The sequence below is a fragment of the Nanorana parkeri genome, unplaced genomic scaffold (assembly GCF_000935625.1).
Source record: "Nanorana parkeri isolate BGI_ZX_2015 unplaced genomic scaffold, ASM93562v1 scaffold1101, whole genome shotgun sequence".
In the NCBI taxonomy this organism is placed as follows: Eukaryota; Metazoa; Chordata; class Amphibia; order Anura; family Dicroglossidae; genus Nanorana; species Nanorana parkeri.
In genome coordinates this window covers 146,961-165,225 of record NW_017307369.1, presented here as the reverse complement: position 1 = coordinate 165,225, position 18,265 = coordinate 146,961, and the positions used below count along the sequence as shown (strand labels likewise).

The window sequence follows — 18,265 nt, the reverse complement described above, 5'->3', positions numbered from 1 at the left end:
TGATTGCTTTGCTTTAAATATCAAAATTTAGATACAGTAGCAATCTAGGCCAAATATTTTCCAATTCAGTTCACTTTCCAGTCCAGCTTTGTTGTCCTAGATTGTTCACTTATCCTCCCTTCTCCAAACTCCTCACCCTTTTGTCCACAGCCCCGCTAATGTCTACGACGCAGAATAGATTGTACGGTGGGAGAATCATTTAGCAGTGCTATTGTGTATTATTTACACAATACAATAACCGCAACAGCAACCTGAGCAAAAAAATGCAATAATAAAATTCACAGAAGGGACACAAATAGACAATCACCCACTTTTACTATACAAAACTGAAAGTGCAGCCTGAGAATAAAAGTGATAAAAGGCCACCAATATCTAAACTACAGATTTATTAATGAAGAGGTCAGATAAAATACATGGGAACAATGTCCAGGAAGGAAATGAGTTTCCTGGTGGTCCTCGATTGTAAACCAGTAAGGTATAAACATTAACTATTCAGCAAGCACACATGGCCGCTCTCAGCCACTTAACCACAAAGACTGGATATCAAACGGGGAAATCAAGCTGCAGCTGAAAGAGAAATTAATGTGATAAATTATTTACAGTCTACTATATAAAAAGGTCATTGTCTAATGTCTTTATTCAACCTCAAATACTATGTAACTATGTATAGCCAAGTCTAAAACCCCCCATTATTTCTGGACTATTAATAAAGTGTACGTGAATGTTGATGGTGCCCAATGAATCACTCCAAATCAACACAAAAACACCAAATACCTTTTTCCCCCCCACTTTTATGCAGTGGTCACATGACTGCTATTGAGGCTTGCTTTCAGGGCTGGTAAGGGTGGGGGAAGAAGACTGGTTAGTAGGGATGCACCGAACCTAATATCGGTGCCGATACCGAGTACTCGCCCAAGTTCTCTGATGCCTCTGAAGCTCGATACTTGAGCTTGCAATATCAGGAGTCATTACACACTGCCCGGCTCTCTGATTGGCCAGAAAGCCGGCTTCATGCTGCTCGACCAATCAGGAAACCGGGCAATGCGTCATTACACATGCGTCATTACACATGCGTCATTACACATTGGCCAGAAAGCCGGCTTCATGCTTCCTCGTCACCTGGTGAGGAGGGAGCGTGGAGGCTGCTTCCATGCTGATCGGGAAGCCGGGAGGCAAGTCATTACACGCCCCCTGTCTTCCTTAATGGGACTATCAGCAGGGCTCGAAAATCCACTCGTCTGCGACGAGCAGACAGTGGAGCCCGACGAGCTGCTTGCCGGCCGTTGTAATTACACGGCCGGCCGGGAGCTTTACAGTCAAGCGATCGAGCGTCTCGAGAGACGCTCGATCACTTGTATCAGAAGCTGTCACTGCCGTTGCCGGTCCCGAGATCCACTGTGCCCGATGCGGCTGGGACCGTCATGGCTCTGTGACAGGAGTTCAAAGGGAGTTCAGTACACGAACTCCCTTTGATCTCCTCTCAGTCCCCGAATGCAGGAAGTGATGTATATTGCATCACTTCCTGCATTCAGTGTCGCTCTCCAGCTAGAGAAGCTGATGAAGCCAATCTCTGCTTCATCAGCTTCTCTGGAGGTCCCTAGGTGACATTAGGGGTCTTGGGAGACCCCGATGTCTCCATAAAGAGGACCTGTCATGTAAATTGGCTATCCCATAGGGGGCTTCTTTGCTCCCCATGTAATAGCAATAAAGTTGTATGTAAAAAAATAAAAAAAAAATAAAGAGTAATACAAAAATGAAAGATTGATTAAAAAAAATAAAAGCATAACATTTATTTTTTTTAATAAAAAAAAAAATACCCCCCGTGGTGATTATATACCTCCAAAAGAAAGCTCTATCTGTCCCCAAACTTTTTTAACATAAATTGCAAGGCTATAGTCCGGTCATGCTGACTGGTGACATTTTTGACTGACTGGTGAGACGCTATCAAATTTTTCAAGCCCTGACTATCAGTATCAACGAGTACTGAAAAAAAAAATAATCGATACTCGGAACCGAAAAACTGGTAATTTGTGCATCCTTTCTGGTTAGGATATCGCCCACTTCCACCGGGATCACTCCAGGAAGCAACAGGGGATGGGCTTCCATTGAGAGTGGGTATCTTAATGGCTAAAATGGCATTGGTAGGGAAATGCGCTCCTTGTGTACAATGTGTCAGGCAGAGCAGGGCTAGGCAGGTGACATAGCGGACTGCGAGCTACAGACACATTTTGTGGGCATGGCATCCTGTAGTCCAAAAGGGATGCAAAATGACCATGAATCTGCTTACATGCTTGGCGTGGTCATAATGCTACAAGGAGAGATGTGAAATGGCAGGATAAACAGGTATTGAAAAGGCAAATAAAGAGCTAAATAAAAGGAACCAGATAGATGAGAGAAGAAGAAAAAAAAAAAAAAAAAGAAGAAGAAGAAGAAGAAGAAGAAGATGAATTTTTGGGGTAACATACTACTACTATAAGCAGAAGGCACCAAAAAGCTTGCTCCCATGATGGACTTTTAACTTCAATACAATTAGTAAACTAAACGTGAGATTGTAGTCCATCACAGGAGGGAGCTTGGAGCGGTGACTACTTTACAACACACACACAGGGACCATGGGGAACATAAGTAGCCACCCTCCAAAAGGAAGAAGGACAGTGTCAGCACCAATTCAGAAATGATTTGAAGATCTACAGCCGAGTGATACATTTTTGTTCTGCAACCCGCAGATGCTGCAGTGCCGTCCGTCCGTTTTTTTACTACGGGCGGACGGCAAGAGGTTAAGGAAATAGAAAACATTTTTACGATTTAACTCCTGAGTTTGTCACTTTAATGTATAATATTAATGGCAGATGTTTCAATTTTGTCTACAGCGCTGCTTAAAAAATAAAAAATAAATAAAAAAGATGCTCTTGCTGCCTTTATGCACTGACATTCTAGATAGAAAACTGAAGAAAGAACAATTTCTAGAACTCCTGATGTGTACTTTGCACCTCTGTCTAGATATTTTCCAAGGAGTGTTCTGCAGAGTTGCTAATATTACAGACACACCCAAGTGAACTTGAGAAATTCCAAAGGCTACTACTGGGACATCTGATTGCTTCCAACTGTAGGAAGGGAGGGAATGCATGAGCATTTCTCGGAGCATCCCGATCTCCTAATCTACTAGAAAGGCGGATGGAAAGAACTGAAGGGACAAGAAAGAGAAGCCAATGTTTATCTACTTCATCACCAGCAGCAAACCACATGTTGACTGGAATGGTATTGCTCCACATAGGAGGATTGCTCAAGTTGTAAAGTGTGATGATCTCTGAAAGGCTGGGTTTTAATAGATGACATTTCACAATCTGCACAACCTGTTCTGATTCATTGAACATCCACAATGAAAACTTGTAGCTGTGATCTCTGGAACGAGCAGAAAGGAAAACAGGCCGAATTGAAGCCAACTAAATTCCATCAGTCACTTCTCTATGGCTAAACAGAAAATGTGCCGATCCACTCACATATATTACACAGGAAAAATATCCAGGTCTATAAAAACCTTTCACACACAAATCATGGAAATAATCCTACAAGCTGTACTTTGCCATAAGAGTTACAATTCTTGGACATCACACTGCACTCAGAGGATACAACACATGAGAAAGTCCTACAGAAGTGTGTAGTTGCCATCGCCAAGGAGATCTGCTATCTTATCCTCCATTCTATACATCAAACTTTGGCCCTCCAGCTGTTGGAAAACAACAAATCCCATCATGCCCATCTTGCAATGCCTCATAGGTCTTTAAGTTCCACAAAAGCAGGGAGGGCCAAGGTTGGCTACCCCGGTAAACATTACTATACAGGATTTATATAGTGCCAACAGTTTGCGCAGCGCTTTACAATATAAGGAAGACATTACAATTATAATACAATTCAAGACAAGATGGCAAGGAGGGCCCTGCTCGTGAGAGCTTACAATCTAAAGGGTGGGGGGAAGTGATACATGAGGGAGCTGTGTGGGGATGAATTGTTTGAGAATGTGATAGTTCAATGGTCAGGTTGAGGTGCGATAGGTTTCCCTGAATAGATGAGTCTTAAGGGATCGCCTAAAGGCAGTCAGAGTGGGAGCTAGACGGACAGGTTGGGGTAGGCAGATGTATAACAGGCAGGTATATAACAACCTAAGGTGGCTATACATCCTGCAAAAGTTGAATTGTTGAGGCTCAACATTGACTATAGCCAATCAGCTGGAGTCACTGTTCAAGTATTCAGACAGCAGCGGGTGTCAGCTGTCAGAATACAATAGCCCGCCGGGGAGGTTTTCCCAACCATGATGTTTATTTTGCATTGCTGAACTATGGCCTGCATTAGAGGACATGCCAGCTTTCAGAAATACATGAGAAAGAGGGACAGATAGCCTAAACCTTTAGGACTCATGCACATGAATGTAATAAAAATACAGAGATCTATGCAGAGCCTTGCTAGCAAAACGATCCTGTGTATAAAACGTATGTATGTATCTATAGATCTATATATAGATCTATCTATCTATCTATCTATCTATCTAATTCACTTCAGTGTTCAGACGTGTAAACATCCATGAAATGTTCACATCTGTAAATGTCTTCATCCATTCTGTTAACTCAGTTTCCAGTCCAAGCATGTACATGCGTTCACATTCGTACACGTGTATGTTACGCAGAAATACGGATTACGTACAAAGGATTTCTTATATTTTATTTGGATTTTGAAGTTGAACGCAGTAAAATATTAAGGAGTGCGGCTGTGTCCACTGTCCGTAATATACAATACTGCTGCGTTCAGATCTGTAAACAATAAAACCGCACAGACCTGAACGCAGTGGTTTTTTCCACCTATCAATAGATCAGGAGATGCAAACGCTGACTGGAGACAGGTGCTGATCATGTGACAGTTTTCTGTCCAGCTCCTTCACTTTTTCAATCAAAGGATGTCGGGTGCGAGGCAGCAGATAGGGGCAACCACTGAGCAAATTTCAGCTGCTTCATTAAAGTGACACTAAACTCAGGAGTTCAATCTTAAAAATACATTCAAGTGTCTTAAAGTGACATTAAAGTCAAAAACTTTTTCCCTTCCCCCAATGTTAGTGTCAGCACTTACCTTAAATGATGTCTCTTAATCCGATCATCTTCTTTCCTGTCCTTTTCATCTGTCTCTCCAGCGTTACTGCGGGTCTCCGATCCAGCGCTGACTCCTCTGTCCTTGCTGGCACTTCCTGTCCCATGGTGTCTGCATGCGGGTGTACGCGCGTCCATAGACTTACCTTGTGTCTCTCCTCGTCTCCCGGCAGAAATTCCGAACTACGCATGCGCCCGCCCCAAGATGCTTTGCGGCCGCCTGAGCATTTTCGGACGGGAGCGCGCGGCGAAGACACCGTTAAGTATAAACCGCTTTTAAAGCGTTTGTTTTTTTACTTTTTGCATACATCTACTGCTTGCTAGCCGTAGATTTATGCAAAATAACGTGAGGGTTTAGAAACCATTTAACTATTAATAAAAATGTATTTTATTTATTGTATCACTCGGCTGTAAATCCTCAAATCACCTCTGAATTGGCGCTGACACTGTCCTTCCTTCTGGAGGGGGGCTACTTTTGTTCCCCATGGTCCCTGTGTGTGTTGTAAAGTAGACACTGCTCCCAGTAGCCCCCCTCCAGAAGGAAGGATCAGCGTCAGCACCAATTCAGAGATTATTTGAGGATCTACAGCCGAGTGATACACAAATAAGGTACATTACTGTTAAAAGTTGGGGTAACTGAATGTATTTTTAAGATATAAAGTGGACCTTTACCCCCCGTCACTGAAAATCACCTCAGCATGCCGATATAAAACCATGTTACACTCATTAGACAACAAAGTTTTATTTTACATACAATGCCAGTTGTTCTACTTCTTGGTACATATATTAGCACAAGTGATGTAATGAGCACAAGTGTTGCATCCTGGGAAGGTTACATCAGCAGAGCATTGCTGGGAAATGGCATCTGTCATCTCACGAGACCTCAGGGAAAGGCATTTTCCTCCCCTGAGATGATGTGCATGGTCACATGTCCTAGTCACATGTGCCAGAGTTCCAGGAAGTAAAGGGAGATGGATTCTTCTGCCCTTAGTAAAAAAAATAGCCACTGTCAGAAGACTGGGCAAGAAAAAAAATGTGGTATGCAAAAAGGCGGCAAGTATCGAAAGGCATGTGTTTGAAGATATGGGTAAAGCTCCTCTGCTATGTTTACCTTTCTGTCCATGGTTCACATTAAACCCATATTTGGGTTGAACACGAAACAGGGTGAACATGCGACCCACCCCGCTTACCTGAATTGCCAGGTTCTTCTGCCAACCGGCTTTTTAACTCGGCGTGGCTCCAGCCACACAGCCGCAAGCTACAAGTCCCATCTGCCACTGCAGCAGAGGGACTTGTAGTTCTCAATGGCACTAGTGCTATCAGTGGACGGCGGGTGCAACGCTATGGCTCCTGCAGATTCTTCCTTACCTCAGTACAGGCATTCAGTAACACTGATACTAGCATCAGTGCCAATACCAAGTATTTGGATGAGTACTTGTACTCACTCAAATGCTCCTGATGCCTATCCTGATAGCGGAACTTTCAGTATCAGGAAGCCAGCTACATGCTCCCTCATCACCAGGGAGCTGGCTTCCCAGCCAATCAGGAAGCGGGTAATGACTTGCCACCCGGATTCCTGATTGCCTGGGAAGCCGTTGCTTGGTGTCGAGGGAGCATGGAGCCAGCTTCAAGGCCCATCAGGAAGCTGGGCAGCGTTTAGTGACTCACTGCCTGGCTTCCTGATTGGTCAGGAAACTGGCCAATCAGGAAACTGGGTGGAGAGTCATTAACCACCCCACGGCTTAATGATTGGCCAGAAAGCCAGCTGCATGCTTCCTCATCACCTGGTGACAAGGGATCATGGAGACAGCTTCCTGGCTAATTGGGAAGCCGGGTGGCAAGTCATTACACACCGCCAGGCTTCTTTCATAGGGCTTCCGGTAATCAATATCGGCGAGTACTGAAATACTGTTAAATGGTGCATCCCTAATTTCAATGCAGATGAACTTGCCCTGGGAAGTGTAAAGCTGATTTATACTTCCCAGATCCTTTTTTTTTCTATCCAAAACGTGTTATATAGAAGGAGAAATCGCCCTAGTGAATGGAGCCGACATCTTCAGCGTATAATGATTCAAGCTACCAATCATGTGATCGCTGTGACTGCCCAATATAATGATCACATGATCAGGAACCTATCCCCGCCTCCCAATAGTAAGCAGTGACCAAGAATTGTCATGACAGCTCAGTCACCGTGCTGCAAAAGCAGATGCATACATGTGGTGGCCAGTCTTTAAAGCCCACTTTCTTGCCATCACATGCATGTGTTAGATCGGTAAGGGGAACTCCATCCCATCTCTCCAGCTGTTGTGGGACTACAAGTCCCATGAGGCATTGCAAGACAGAGTCATGACTCCCAGAGACATGATGGGATTTGTAGTTAAAGCACAGCTGCTGGCACACCCTATGTTAGCGGATAAGGAGGTTAGGGGCTGTTCACAGAAAGATCCTGCGGAAAATAAAGATTGTAACAGTCCGCAAAGGGCTTCTGTTCACACGTATTTAGGAGCATAAAAAGACACGACCATGCGTGAAATTCTCTAGCTTAGTTTTCAAACGTGGCAGATATACACACGCACGGAAATTGTGCAGATATACTGGAGCACAGACGCAGAATTCTCTACCAGAGCCTAACGCAGCTGAATGCGGGACAAGATTACTGCACCAGGGCCCGTGAGATACAACACCGCTGCATTTAGGCTCATAAAACTACACAATGTACGGGCATGAACGCAGCATTAATTAGACCCGTGCACATGAGCCCTAATGCGGCCCCCGACGCTTTGCCTGACGAAGGGGTCCTGTGAGGCTCCGAAATGTTGCGTTCACACATCATGCTAAAAGGAATACGAATAAAGATGACATTCCAAAGCAGAATGGGATGCGGACAACATATCTTCTAGATTGTATACTGTGGCACCATTCACCAGTTGGATTCCGGGGTACATCAGTACGGTGTGTGAAGGGGATGTAGCAAAGATTAATGTGGCCCTGGACAAAGAATCTTGAGTGTGGTACAGCAATGTGTGGCTTTCACCTTGGCACAGAACCATGCCACCTGCAAGTCATGTGATGGGCAGGCACAGCCCGGCATACACTGACACCTCCATCCACAAGTCACCAGTTGCCCACCAGGAGATAGTCACGTGACCTCGCCTCCCAGCCGGCAGCCGCTCATTCACTCACCTTCGAGAGGACTCCGCAGAGCTCCACGGGCGGCCCGGACTCGGTCTCCAGGTCTTCCTCTGAGCCCGAGGAGTTCCAGCTCTGATTATCCGACATGAGCGGGAGCCCCAGACTCCGCCGGCTGCCTCCTGACACGAAGTGACGCGCTGCCTTCCCCGAGATTCCGGGCTGCTGCTGCTGGCCACTGCTCGGAGCCCACCCCACTCGTGAGAGACCCGGATGTAAATAAACAGGCGGCGGATCGCTGCGACCAACTGCCCTACTCAAATAGCCGCCATCTTCCTTCATTGACGTCAGAACCCCGAATGAAGGCGTGGAAGCTAGGCTGACATCTTTGGAAGGGACCACGCCCATGCTCATTGGCCCGCCCCCTATGTCAAGTTATAGTAGGTGCGGCTGCAGAGGCTCCGCCCACACGTGTGCGCACGTCGGTACGCCTTTTTAGTAGAGGGACGCTGTCGGCCATGCTGGAAGCTGGCGCGGTGCCAGGAATAGGACGTGTACACATTCTTATGCCTCTTATTCAGGACAGTAGCCCGCTTGTGAAAAGTCAGATTGGTTGTTATGGGTTACTACACAATGCGCTTCTTACTGAAAATCTAGAATCTGACTAGAGTGGAGGAGTTTAAAACCTGAACTCTGGAATAAGCAAATATTGTTTAAATAAAAGAGCCATGTAGCTTCGTTCTTGAATCTTGGTGTGCTTTGTGTATTTGTTTCTGACTGTGTGAAACTTTGTACATGAGCTTCTTGTAATGAAGACCATCACTGCTGTTCTTTCTCCTTGTTCAGGAAGACTAGTCTTGTATCGGCCCACTTTGTAGTGAGTTGGCTCTATAGGCCCCTCCCACAGCTTTGCTGACGGTACAGACTATGTGCTGTATAGTGATGATTTCACTGTAATATTTACAATGTAATATCTGGTGTTGCAATGGCACACAAATTGGATTTATACCGTTTATGGCTATTGAGGACTATATGTAAATTAAGTGCTTGTGCCCGGAGCTTATCTTTGACTCCAATGGATGGGTACTAGAGGTAACCCCTTTTAAGCCATAGAAAACCGAACACAAAACTGATCGAAAAGTTTTGATTTAGCGTTACAGAGAGTGGTAAAGCATGAGCAGCCCTCCCTGGTTTTTCCTGCTGTCCAGGGCTCTGTTAAAGTGGCCATACACCTTACAACCATTATACAACTTTTTTTGTCCAGGCATCTCACCCTCGTTCAATTTTTTTACAACTTGCCCATCATGCACAGACCAATGTAGTTCGCAATTAACGCTCGTCAGCATCACTAACTGCCCGAATTTTATCGATCGAAATTAGATTTTTGTTGTACAACAACGCCACTAACCTGTCAATTTTTGTCCAATTAGACAAAGGTTTTCTAGCCTGCTTGAAAGACAAACATCTGCCAGTTGTACAATAATTGAGGTTGTGCACTTCCCAACCGACTGGCAGATTTTCTGACGAAAACGCAATCGCAGACAAAAATCTCCAGATAATTGTAAGGTGTATGGGCACCCAGGGATTTCCCCTCCTTTCCTATACTGGAGACAAACAACGTTACAGCAGACAGGAAGTGAGGAAAAATCTGTCAGCCCTCGTTCACACCTTGCATGGTAATGGGTTACCATGTGATGTGGTGCCATACAACACACATGAGATGGCTAGGTACATTGGAGTGCTATTAAAGTGGTATTAGACAGAGTTTCTTTTTTCAATAACGAATCCGGATCAAACTAATATACATGGTCCAGCTAAGTATTTCTTTACACATTTTGCCCAAGCACTTACAGTCATCATGATTCCAAACAGATGACTCAAACTCTCTCAGCTCCACTTCTCTGAACTTCCTGTCTAGTTCAAGATCACAAGGTAGAGCACAGTCTCCAGCAGCTGTCCATGTATTAGCTTGGAGGAGCAGGGTAATGGCTTAGAGAAGGGAGGAAGAATAAATGGGGAGCAAGGAAGAGGAGAGTGACTTGTCCTGTTGTGCTTACTAGCACACACAAGGGTGGCTCCATAGGACCCTGCAAGAGAAATGATCCACCCTAAAACAGGATATTTTAGGGCCAATGCCCTTCTGCATGAAGCTAAAACTTTTAAACTTGTAGAAGAAGCATCCATTGTAAGTGATGTGGTCAGCATTTGAAATAGCTTAAAAACCTTTTGCCTTCAATATCACTTTAAGAAATAAAGGATCGCAGTGCACCTAACATTGCAAAATGCGATACGGAACTACATGTGGCAATCGCAAGCACTCGTGCATTGCATAATAGTAAAGAGAGCTTCAGGTTTCGCCATGTCTATTGAGTTGATCTGCATAGATCAACGGAAGGCCAAATGTGTTTTTTGTTCCCTGTTCACACAGTACATGTGCTGCACCCACGGCACCACTTGTCAGTGTGCATAGAGTTGAATGACACTTTAATAAGTTAAAAGGTAAACAAAGCATCCCATTGTCCTTCACAGTGTACATTAGCACACCAGTTGTATGGTGTATAACACATGGGCTAGTGTGACCAAGTCATTTAGTGTCCCTGTTGTGGATTTTCTCTATCTTCCTGTCTGATAAATCGTCACTAGTGATGAGCCAAACACCCCCGCCCTTTGCCCCTCCCTCCCCCGTGTTTGGTTCGAATTCGAACTTGAGAACATGAGAAGAGGTTCAAATTCCACCTCGAACTCAATGCAAGTCTATGGGGGTAGAACTTTGTAACTTTGCAAGTTATTGGCCATAAAAAGTGTATGGGGATCCGGGTACTGCCCTGGGGGACATGAATCAATGAAAAAAAAACACTTAAAAAATAAAAATTTTAAAGGAGCAGTGATTTTAACATCACATTTAAAGTGAAACAATAAAGATGAAAAATGCCTTTAAATATCGTGCCTGGGGGGTCCCCTTAAACTGCCTGTAAAGTGGCGGATCTGTACAATGTATAGAACCTGCTGTAGCAAAACTGACATTACTAAAGAAAACAATGACATTTAAAAAGAAAAAAAAATTGTGCGGTTCCCCTTTTCAAACAATACTAGACCCTTTAGATCTGGTAGGAATGTTAGGAGGGACCCCATTAAAAAAAAAAGCGTAGGGTTCCCCCCAAAAGTCATACCAGACCCTTAAGGTCTGGTAGGAATTTTAGGAGGAACCCCATGTAAAAAAAAAAAAAAAGTGTGTGGGGTTCCCCCTTAAAGTCATAGCAGGCTCTTAAGATCTGGTAGGAATTTTAAGGAGGTACCCCACCCCCAAAAATGGGGAAAAAAATGTGAGATCCCCCCTGAAATTCCATACTAGACCCTTGATCCGAGCACAGGCCTGGCAGGGCCCCCCTCCCTGCGATCCCAGGCCACATGCCCTCAGCACTGGGAGGGTGCTTTTCCAGAGTCGCCCCTGGAAAAGCACCTTGTCCCCATGCCGATGGGGACATCGTTTAAACGAGGTTTAAACTTACCTCGTTATCGCTGCACGCTTCCGCGCCGAGAATCCAGAACTGCTCGTGCGGCCACAAAGAATCTTGGATCGGGTGCATGCGCAGTTCGGATTCTCGGCCGGGAGACGAGCAGAGACGCAAGGTAAGTCTATGGATGCGTGCACCCGCATGCAGACACCGCTGGATCGGAAGTGCCTGCATGGACAGAGGAGTCAGTGCTGGATAAGAGAGCTGGCGCACCGCTGGAGAGAGAGGTGAAAACATCAGTTAAGAAGAAGAAGATTGAAACTGAAGAGAGAAGATGATTGATTACTATGGACACCTGTTTCAGATTCTGTCCGCTCCAGTTTTGATAAATTCCCCTCATTGTGCAGGAAGGTGTCCCTGGCTCTCATCTCACTAATTTGGGAGGTATGCCTACATACTTTAAAAACAACTATCAGCTGTAAGCAGTATGATTTCTTTTAATAGACTATGTTATATGAAACAGAAGGAAAACACAAATTCCTACTCTCAGACAAAAAAAGAAAAATAGCTATAGGATTATTCGAGCTAGTTAAGAATGTATGAGTTCCCTCATCCAAGATGGCCGCCGTGGCTTCCTGTAGGAGGAGCTACGCGGGTAGCAGGAAGAAGCTGAATGTTGGCTAATAGAGGAAACTAATACTGTAAGTGAATGGAGGGAAAAACAAAATAAGATGATGGTGCAGCTGATGTTCTTCCGTCTGACGATCTGGTAGGTGTATGATAATGCAGAGATGAAATGTCAGTATGTGAGTGTATAGACAGGACTTACATGGCAGGCTGCTGGGGGAAATAACATGATCCACTTATGTATTCAATGGAATGGCTTTAAGTTAGTGAGCATTTGCTGGTATAGGCAGCAGGTTTCTTAGATAATGTGATCTGCACAACAAAACCTTCTAGCCTGCCTACTGCTCTCCATCTCTCTCTTCATGGTTGATGGAGCTATGTCCGGACTTGTCTACCCACTGTCTGTTGACAGGTGCAATGGTGGGGAGAGAGTTTACTAAAACAATGCGCAACAAACGTGGCAAAGAAGCGCATGCAGCTGTTTGAGGTTTACGTTTTTGACTGCATGTTTTCATGCATTTGTCATGCCTTTTTGGACCTGCAAGAATGTGCCTCTTTTTTGCCCGGTGTGGGGCACTATTAACAAAAATATCACCACAGGCACAACTTATTGCATTTTGTCCACCACCTGTCTGTAGGAGAGCTGCTTTGAGTTCAGGTTTATTGTATTTTGTCCTCCCTCCTGTCTGTAGAAAAGCTGATGTGATTTCAAGCTTATTGTATCTCGCCCACCCCCTGTTTGTAGGAGAGCTGATGTGATTTCAGACTTATTGTATCTCGTCCATCCCCTGTCTGTAGGAGAGCTGCTATGAGTTCAGGCTTATTGTATCTCGCCCACCCTCTGTCTGTAGGAGAGCTACCATGAGTTCAAGCTTATTGTATCTTGTCCACCCCATGTCTGTAGGAGACTTGCTATGAGTTCAGGCTTATTGTATCTTGTCCACCCCATGTCTGTAGGAGACTTGCTATGAGTTCAGGCTTATTGTATCTTGTCCACCCCATGTCTGTAGGAGACTTGCTATGAGTTCAGGCTTATTGTATCTCATCCACCCCCTGTCTGCAGGAGAGCTGATGTGATTTCAGACTTTTTGTATCTCTTCCATCCCCTGTCTGTTAGAGAGCTGCTATGAGTTCAGGCTTATTGTATCTTTTTTTTTTTTTTTAAGTATTTGTAGCAGCCTACTGGTCCCCGCCGTAGTTTTCAGGGTCCCCCACTTTTCTGGGGGACCCGGGACCACGGAAAATGACTTCAGGGTGGAAAGCAGGGAGCAGACCAGAGAACGTCCATTCTCTGATCTGCTCTGTGTGATCAGTGAAACAGGAGCGGTGTACTCACACAATGCTGTGCTCGATCTCCTGTATTGGAGGGCAGGCTTTATAAAGAGAACCTGTTGCCTCCAAACGCTATCCCATAGGGCAGTGATGGCGAACCTTGGCACTCCAGCTGTTTTGGAACTACAAGTCCCATAAGGCATTGCAAGGCTCTGACAGCCACAGACAACTCCCAGAGGCAGATGCATCTTGGGATTTGTAGTTTTGGCACAGCTGGAGTGCCAAGGTTCGCCACCACTGCCATAGGGGCTTGTTATCCCTTGTGTGATGGCAGTAAAGTTTCAGTACATTTTCACTTTTGCAGTTAAATTTGAGAAAACCCCTCTATATGTTTGTTATGTGATCCTATTCACACAGCATGCCGAAAAATAATAAATAAAAAAGACCTTATGCAACCCTTCCTTGGAAATTACACTTATGATTATGGCAGATAATATGGAAATTATCCTTCCAGGTACAGTGCGATTGTATGTTTTATTGTATATGATCTTAAGTGTATCTTAAAGGAAACCCTTATTGACAGTTATATGAAGGCTACCCTAAGCTGGAAATGGCTTAAAGTCCAGCTTAAAAAAACCAAAAATGAATGCATGCACTCACATTCATAAAAGAAAAAAATCTTCCTTTTTTGTTTTTTGCATTGGAGCCAGTAAAGCATTGCAACCACGATCAGTGTATCACAGTAGTATTGAGGTTTTGCCCCTGTCCATAACTCGGTACAGACATTCAGTAACATGTACAGCGGGAAGAATGAATGCACTACAATTGTGGTGTGGCATCACATACATATATTCCATTAAGAGCTACTAGTACCCCTGCCTGATAGGCTTGTAGTTTCTGCATTCACATATCCTGTTAAAGGACCTGTGAATGAATGACTTGGCTGTATAGGCTGTGCAGAATTTTTAAAAAGAGCAGCAGCATGTGGGGAGAAGAACCCTGTGATTCAGGTAAGTGGAGAGGTGGCTTTGTGACCATGATTCATGTTAGACCCTCAATAAAAGGTAAACTTACAGCGTTAGTCACAAAAGGGTGAAGAGTTTGGGGAAGGCCGGAGAAGTGAACAATCTAGGCCAACATAGCTGAACTGGAAAGTGAGCTGGATTGGAGAATTTTTCCAAATCGGCTATTTTGTCCTAGATTGTTCCCTTCTCCTGCCGTCTCCAAACTCTTCACCCTTTTGTGAAAAACCCTGTTAGTCTTTAATATGAGCACTGTGGAACCCTCCATACTGGGGCCCCGGGTAGCCACCTGTTCTGACCCTAATGTAATCTGCCACTGCATGGTGGGTCTTTTCACTTGCAAAAAGGAAATGATTTGCATGGCCGCACCTACTGTCGGCATTGTAGCGTAATTCCTTTTTTTTTTTTTTTGGTTTGTGATTGAAGTGAGACAAGCAGATACCTTCTCTCTGTCTCGTCTGTTCAGGACACGGCACAGACAGGCCCCGTACTCTATAGTGATCCATGTGTACGAAGCATAAGCCACCTTACAATTATGTGGGCCATGCCACTGCTTCTAGAAACCATTCCTATGATCTCCTAAAAAAACATGGTTTGTAAACTAATATGATTTGTGGTAGGTAACAGAATGATTCTGAGCAGGATATTTCTGCAAACTTCTGTAAATGTCGGAGAGCCCTTCACCATTACTATTTTTATGTTTCATGTGATGTTATCAATGAAAGTGACATTAAACCCTCAGATTTTTTAACATAAAACAATACTGTAATGTGTGCCTTACTGTAATCCATGATTGTTTCCCTTGTCTTTGCTGCTCTTCCTTTTAAATCTGTATCTGTTCTCATGCTCTGCAGAACTTCTGTTTTGCAGCAGACTGCCTTGTCTCAGGAATGGATACATGGTGTCTGTGTGTACATTTGTATAGGCTTGTAACCTGAGCCAGCACTACAGGAAGAGGCCCTGAGCTGAAAAGGGAAGTTCTCCCCAAGCATGAGAAGACATGAGGATTTAAAAGGAAGAGCAGCAAAGAGAAGGGAAACAACCATGGATTACAGTAAGGCACACATTACACTATTGTTTTATGTTAAAAAATCTGAGGGTTTAATGTCACTTGAAGGTCCTTTGTGTAAAATCACCTTGTGAAGTTCCATTAATCCTTCAATACTGACAGTGGCGTGCTTAGTGCTATTGATGATCTGGGGCTTTTCATTTTATAGGATTCAAGGCTTACTGATTAGGATCCTTCCAGAAATACTCTTTTTTTAGCTCTTTGAAAAGAAAAAGAGCACACTAACAGTAATACACACAAAATGAGAAAGGCTTTAGTCTATACAGCGGACCTTCATTCAAAGAAAACAAAACCAACATAGAATTTTTATATATATATATATATGTATATATGTATGTGTTTGCTTAAGTAATGTTGTTATAATGCAATATTCATTATGTATATCCTATATATATTAGTTGGCTTTACTAATTGGCATCTACTGGTGTACTAGAGCAAACTTTCTGACAGATTGTGGCAGGTTCCTGTGCAGGTGTTTGTTCCATCAACCAGAAAAGAGGCCTCCTTCCTTACTGGGGGTTTGCTGATCTGATGGTGGCCATGTGTGACAAGTGCTTCTTATCTGCTCCTGGGGTGCCTCGTGTCTGCTGATCCTCCCAAACACAAGCAATGGGAAGTGAAGGGAAATTACTTTATATTCCAGTCAAGATCCTGGGATTGAAGGGGCAATTATGCTCCCAAATTTGCAAATGCAAAGAGTTACTTAGAGAATGTAGGACACTGCTGGATCCGGGCTGTATTGTGTGATTGTGACAATGTGTAATGGACTCTTACCAGGTAGGTGGAAGAATTTATATGCCTTAAATCTTGTGAGTCTGGACCTGCTCCAGTATGAATGCTAATATTCCAAAGGCACTGTATTGGTTAGAAGTAAAGTGACATTAAAGTCACATTTCACCCCCTCAATGCTGCTTTAAGGACTTACTTTAAACAATGCCTCTTGATCCGATCATCTTCTTTCCGGTAGTTTTCAGGAGTACCTCCAGCGCTCGTGCCGGTCCCTGAGCCAGCGCTGACTCCTTGGGTCCCACGGTGTCTGTCTGCGTGCACGCTGCCGGCTGCGTGCATTGACTTACCTTGTGTCTTTCCTCTACTGCGCATGCGCCCGACCCATGCTCATTCACGGCTGCTCGAGAATCTTCAGATCTTCAGACGGCAGCACGCAGCGGAGACACAGGTAAGTTTTTACCTACTTGGTAACTTTCTTTTTTTTTTTTTTAAGTTTTTAAGTTTTTGCATATAGCTATTGCTTGCTAGCAGTAGGTATATGCAAACAAAAAAACAAAGGTTTTATTGTACTTTAGGAAGGTTTTATTCGCATATCTCAGACTTGGCAGAGGGAATGGATTTTGCTGTTTTTGTAAGTCAAGGGAGGAAGAGGAAAAATGGTCTTAATTGTGTAGAAAAAGTTTGAGGCTCAGTAGAGATGCAAAACAGTGATAGAAAAAAATCTCTCACAGTCATGGGGCACATACCTTGCTTGGATTATGGGATCAGGTTCCTTGGATTATGGGATCTTTGGTGTCCGTAGACCAGTTATGCATCACTGTCACTGTAGTTATTATACATGCACATAACTTTTAATCTTCCATTTTTAAATAGACTGCAAACATCCAGGGATTCTGATTGTCATCCAGTCATAGCTGTAGTACTCCAGGCTACCTCACTTTTTAGGTAGTGAAAGTAGGATGCGAAAAACAGAAGATATTTTATTGGTCCTGCAGAGGACAGACTGCTTTTAGAATGCTGTATAGATTAAAACAATTTCCAGGGAATATAATAATTAATATACAGGATTTATATAGCACCAACAGTTTGAGCAGCTCATTGCAAAATGAAGGGAAACAGTACAGTTACAGTACAATTTCAATACAGGAGGGTTAGGAGGGCCCTGCTTGGGAGCGCTTACAATCTAGTAGGAGGGGCAAGCGATACAAAAGGTAATAATTGTGTAAGATGAGTTAATAGAAGAAGTAAAAGGACAGTTATTATGTCGAGGTGGAATAGGCTTCCCTGAAGAGATGGGTTTTCAAGGATCGCCTAAAGTAAACAGTAGGAGATAAGCGGACAGATTTGGGTAGGGAGTTGCTGAGGATGGGAGACACTCTGGAGCAGTCCTGGAGGCGAGCATGGGAGGAAGTGATGAGGTTAGAGAGGGGTGGCATACACTGAACGGTTGGTAAGGTGGATGAGTCTGGCGGCAGCATTCATTTCATGAAAGATTGAATAATGAAGATAAATGCTTTGATTGAAATATACAGGAAGATATGACATTTTCCATGTTTCAGGGGCTCCCTGGTTCAGTTCAGAGTTCTTTTCATCATAGATGAACATGGAACAAGATTTATAAGATTAATAGGAGTTGTTTTACTTGAGCAACTGTGACATTTCCACTGCTATCCCTGAATACCAGATGGTCAAAATCATTAGGAAAAATATTTCTCATGACTTTGGTACATAGAGATTTCATGTCTACACTGTCTACACTGTCTACACTGTGTATGCAGGGTGACAGAGAATCTCCTAGTCATGCTGCATGTGGAATAGTTTCCAGTA

General features: G+C 43.9%; 1 protein-coding gene across 2 annotated transcripts in view; it reads right to left on the bottom strand.

The window, feature by feature from the left end:
• The window catches only part of COL4A3BP (collagen type IV alpha 3 binding protein), a 78,450-nt gene extending 69,784 nt beyond the window's left edge, over positions 1-8,666 (bottom strand). For both annotated transcript variants that reach the window (XM_018567840.1, XM_018567841.1), the window contains exon 1: positions 8,319-8,666. In XM_018567840.1, the coding sequence (XP_018423342.1) occupies positions 8,319-8,606 (288 nt within the window). In that variant the 5' untranslated portion in view covers positions 8,607-8,666. The remainder of the gene's footprint in view (positions 1-8,318) is intronic.
• Between the last annotated feature and the right edge of the window lie 9,599 nt (positions 8,667-18,265).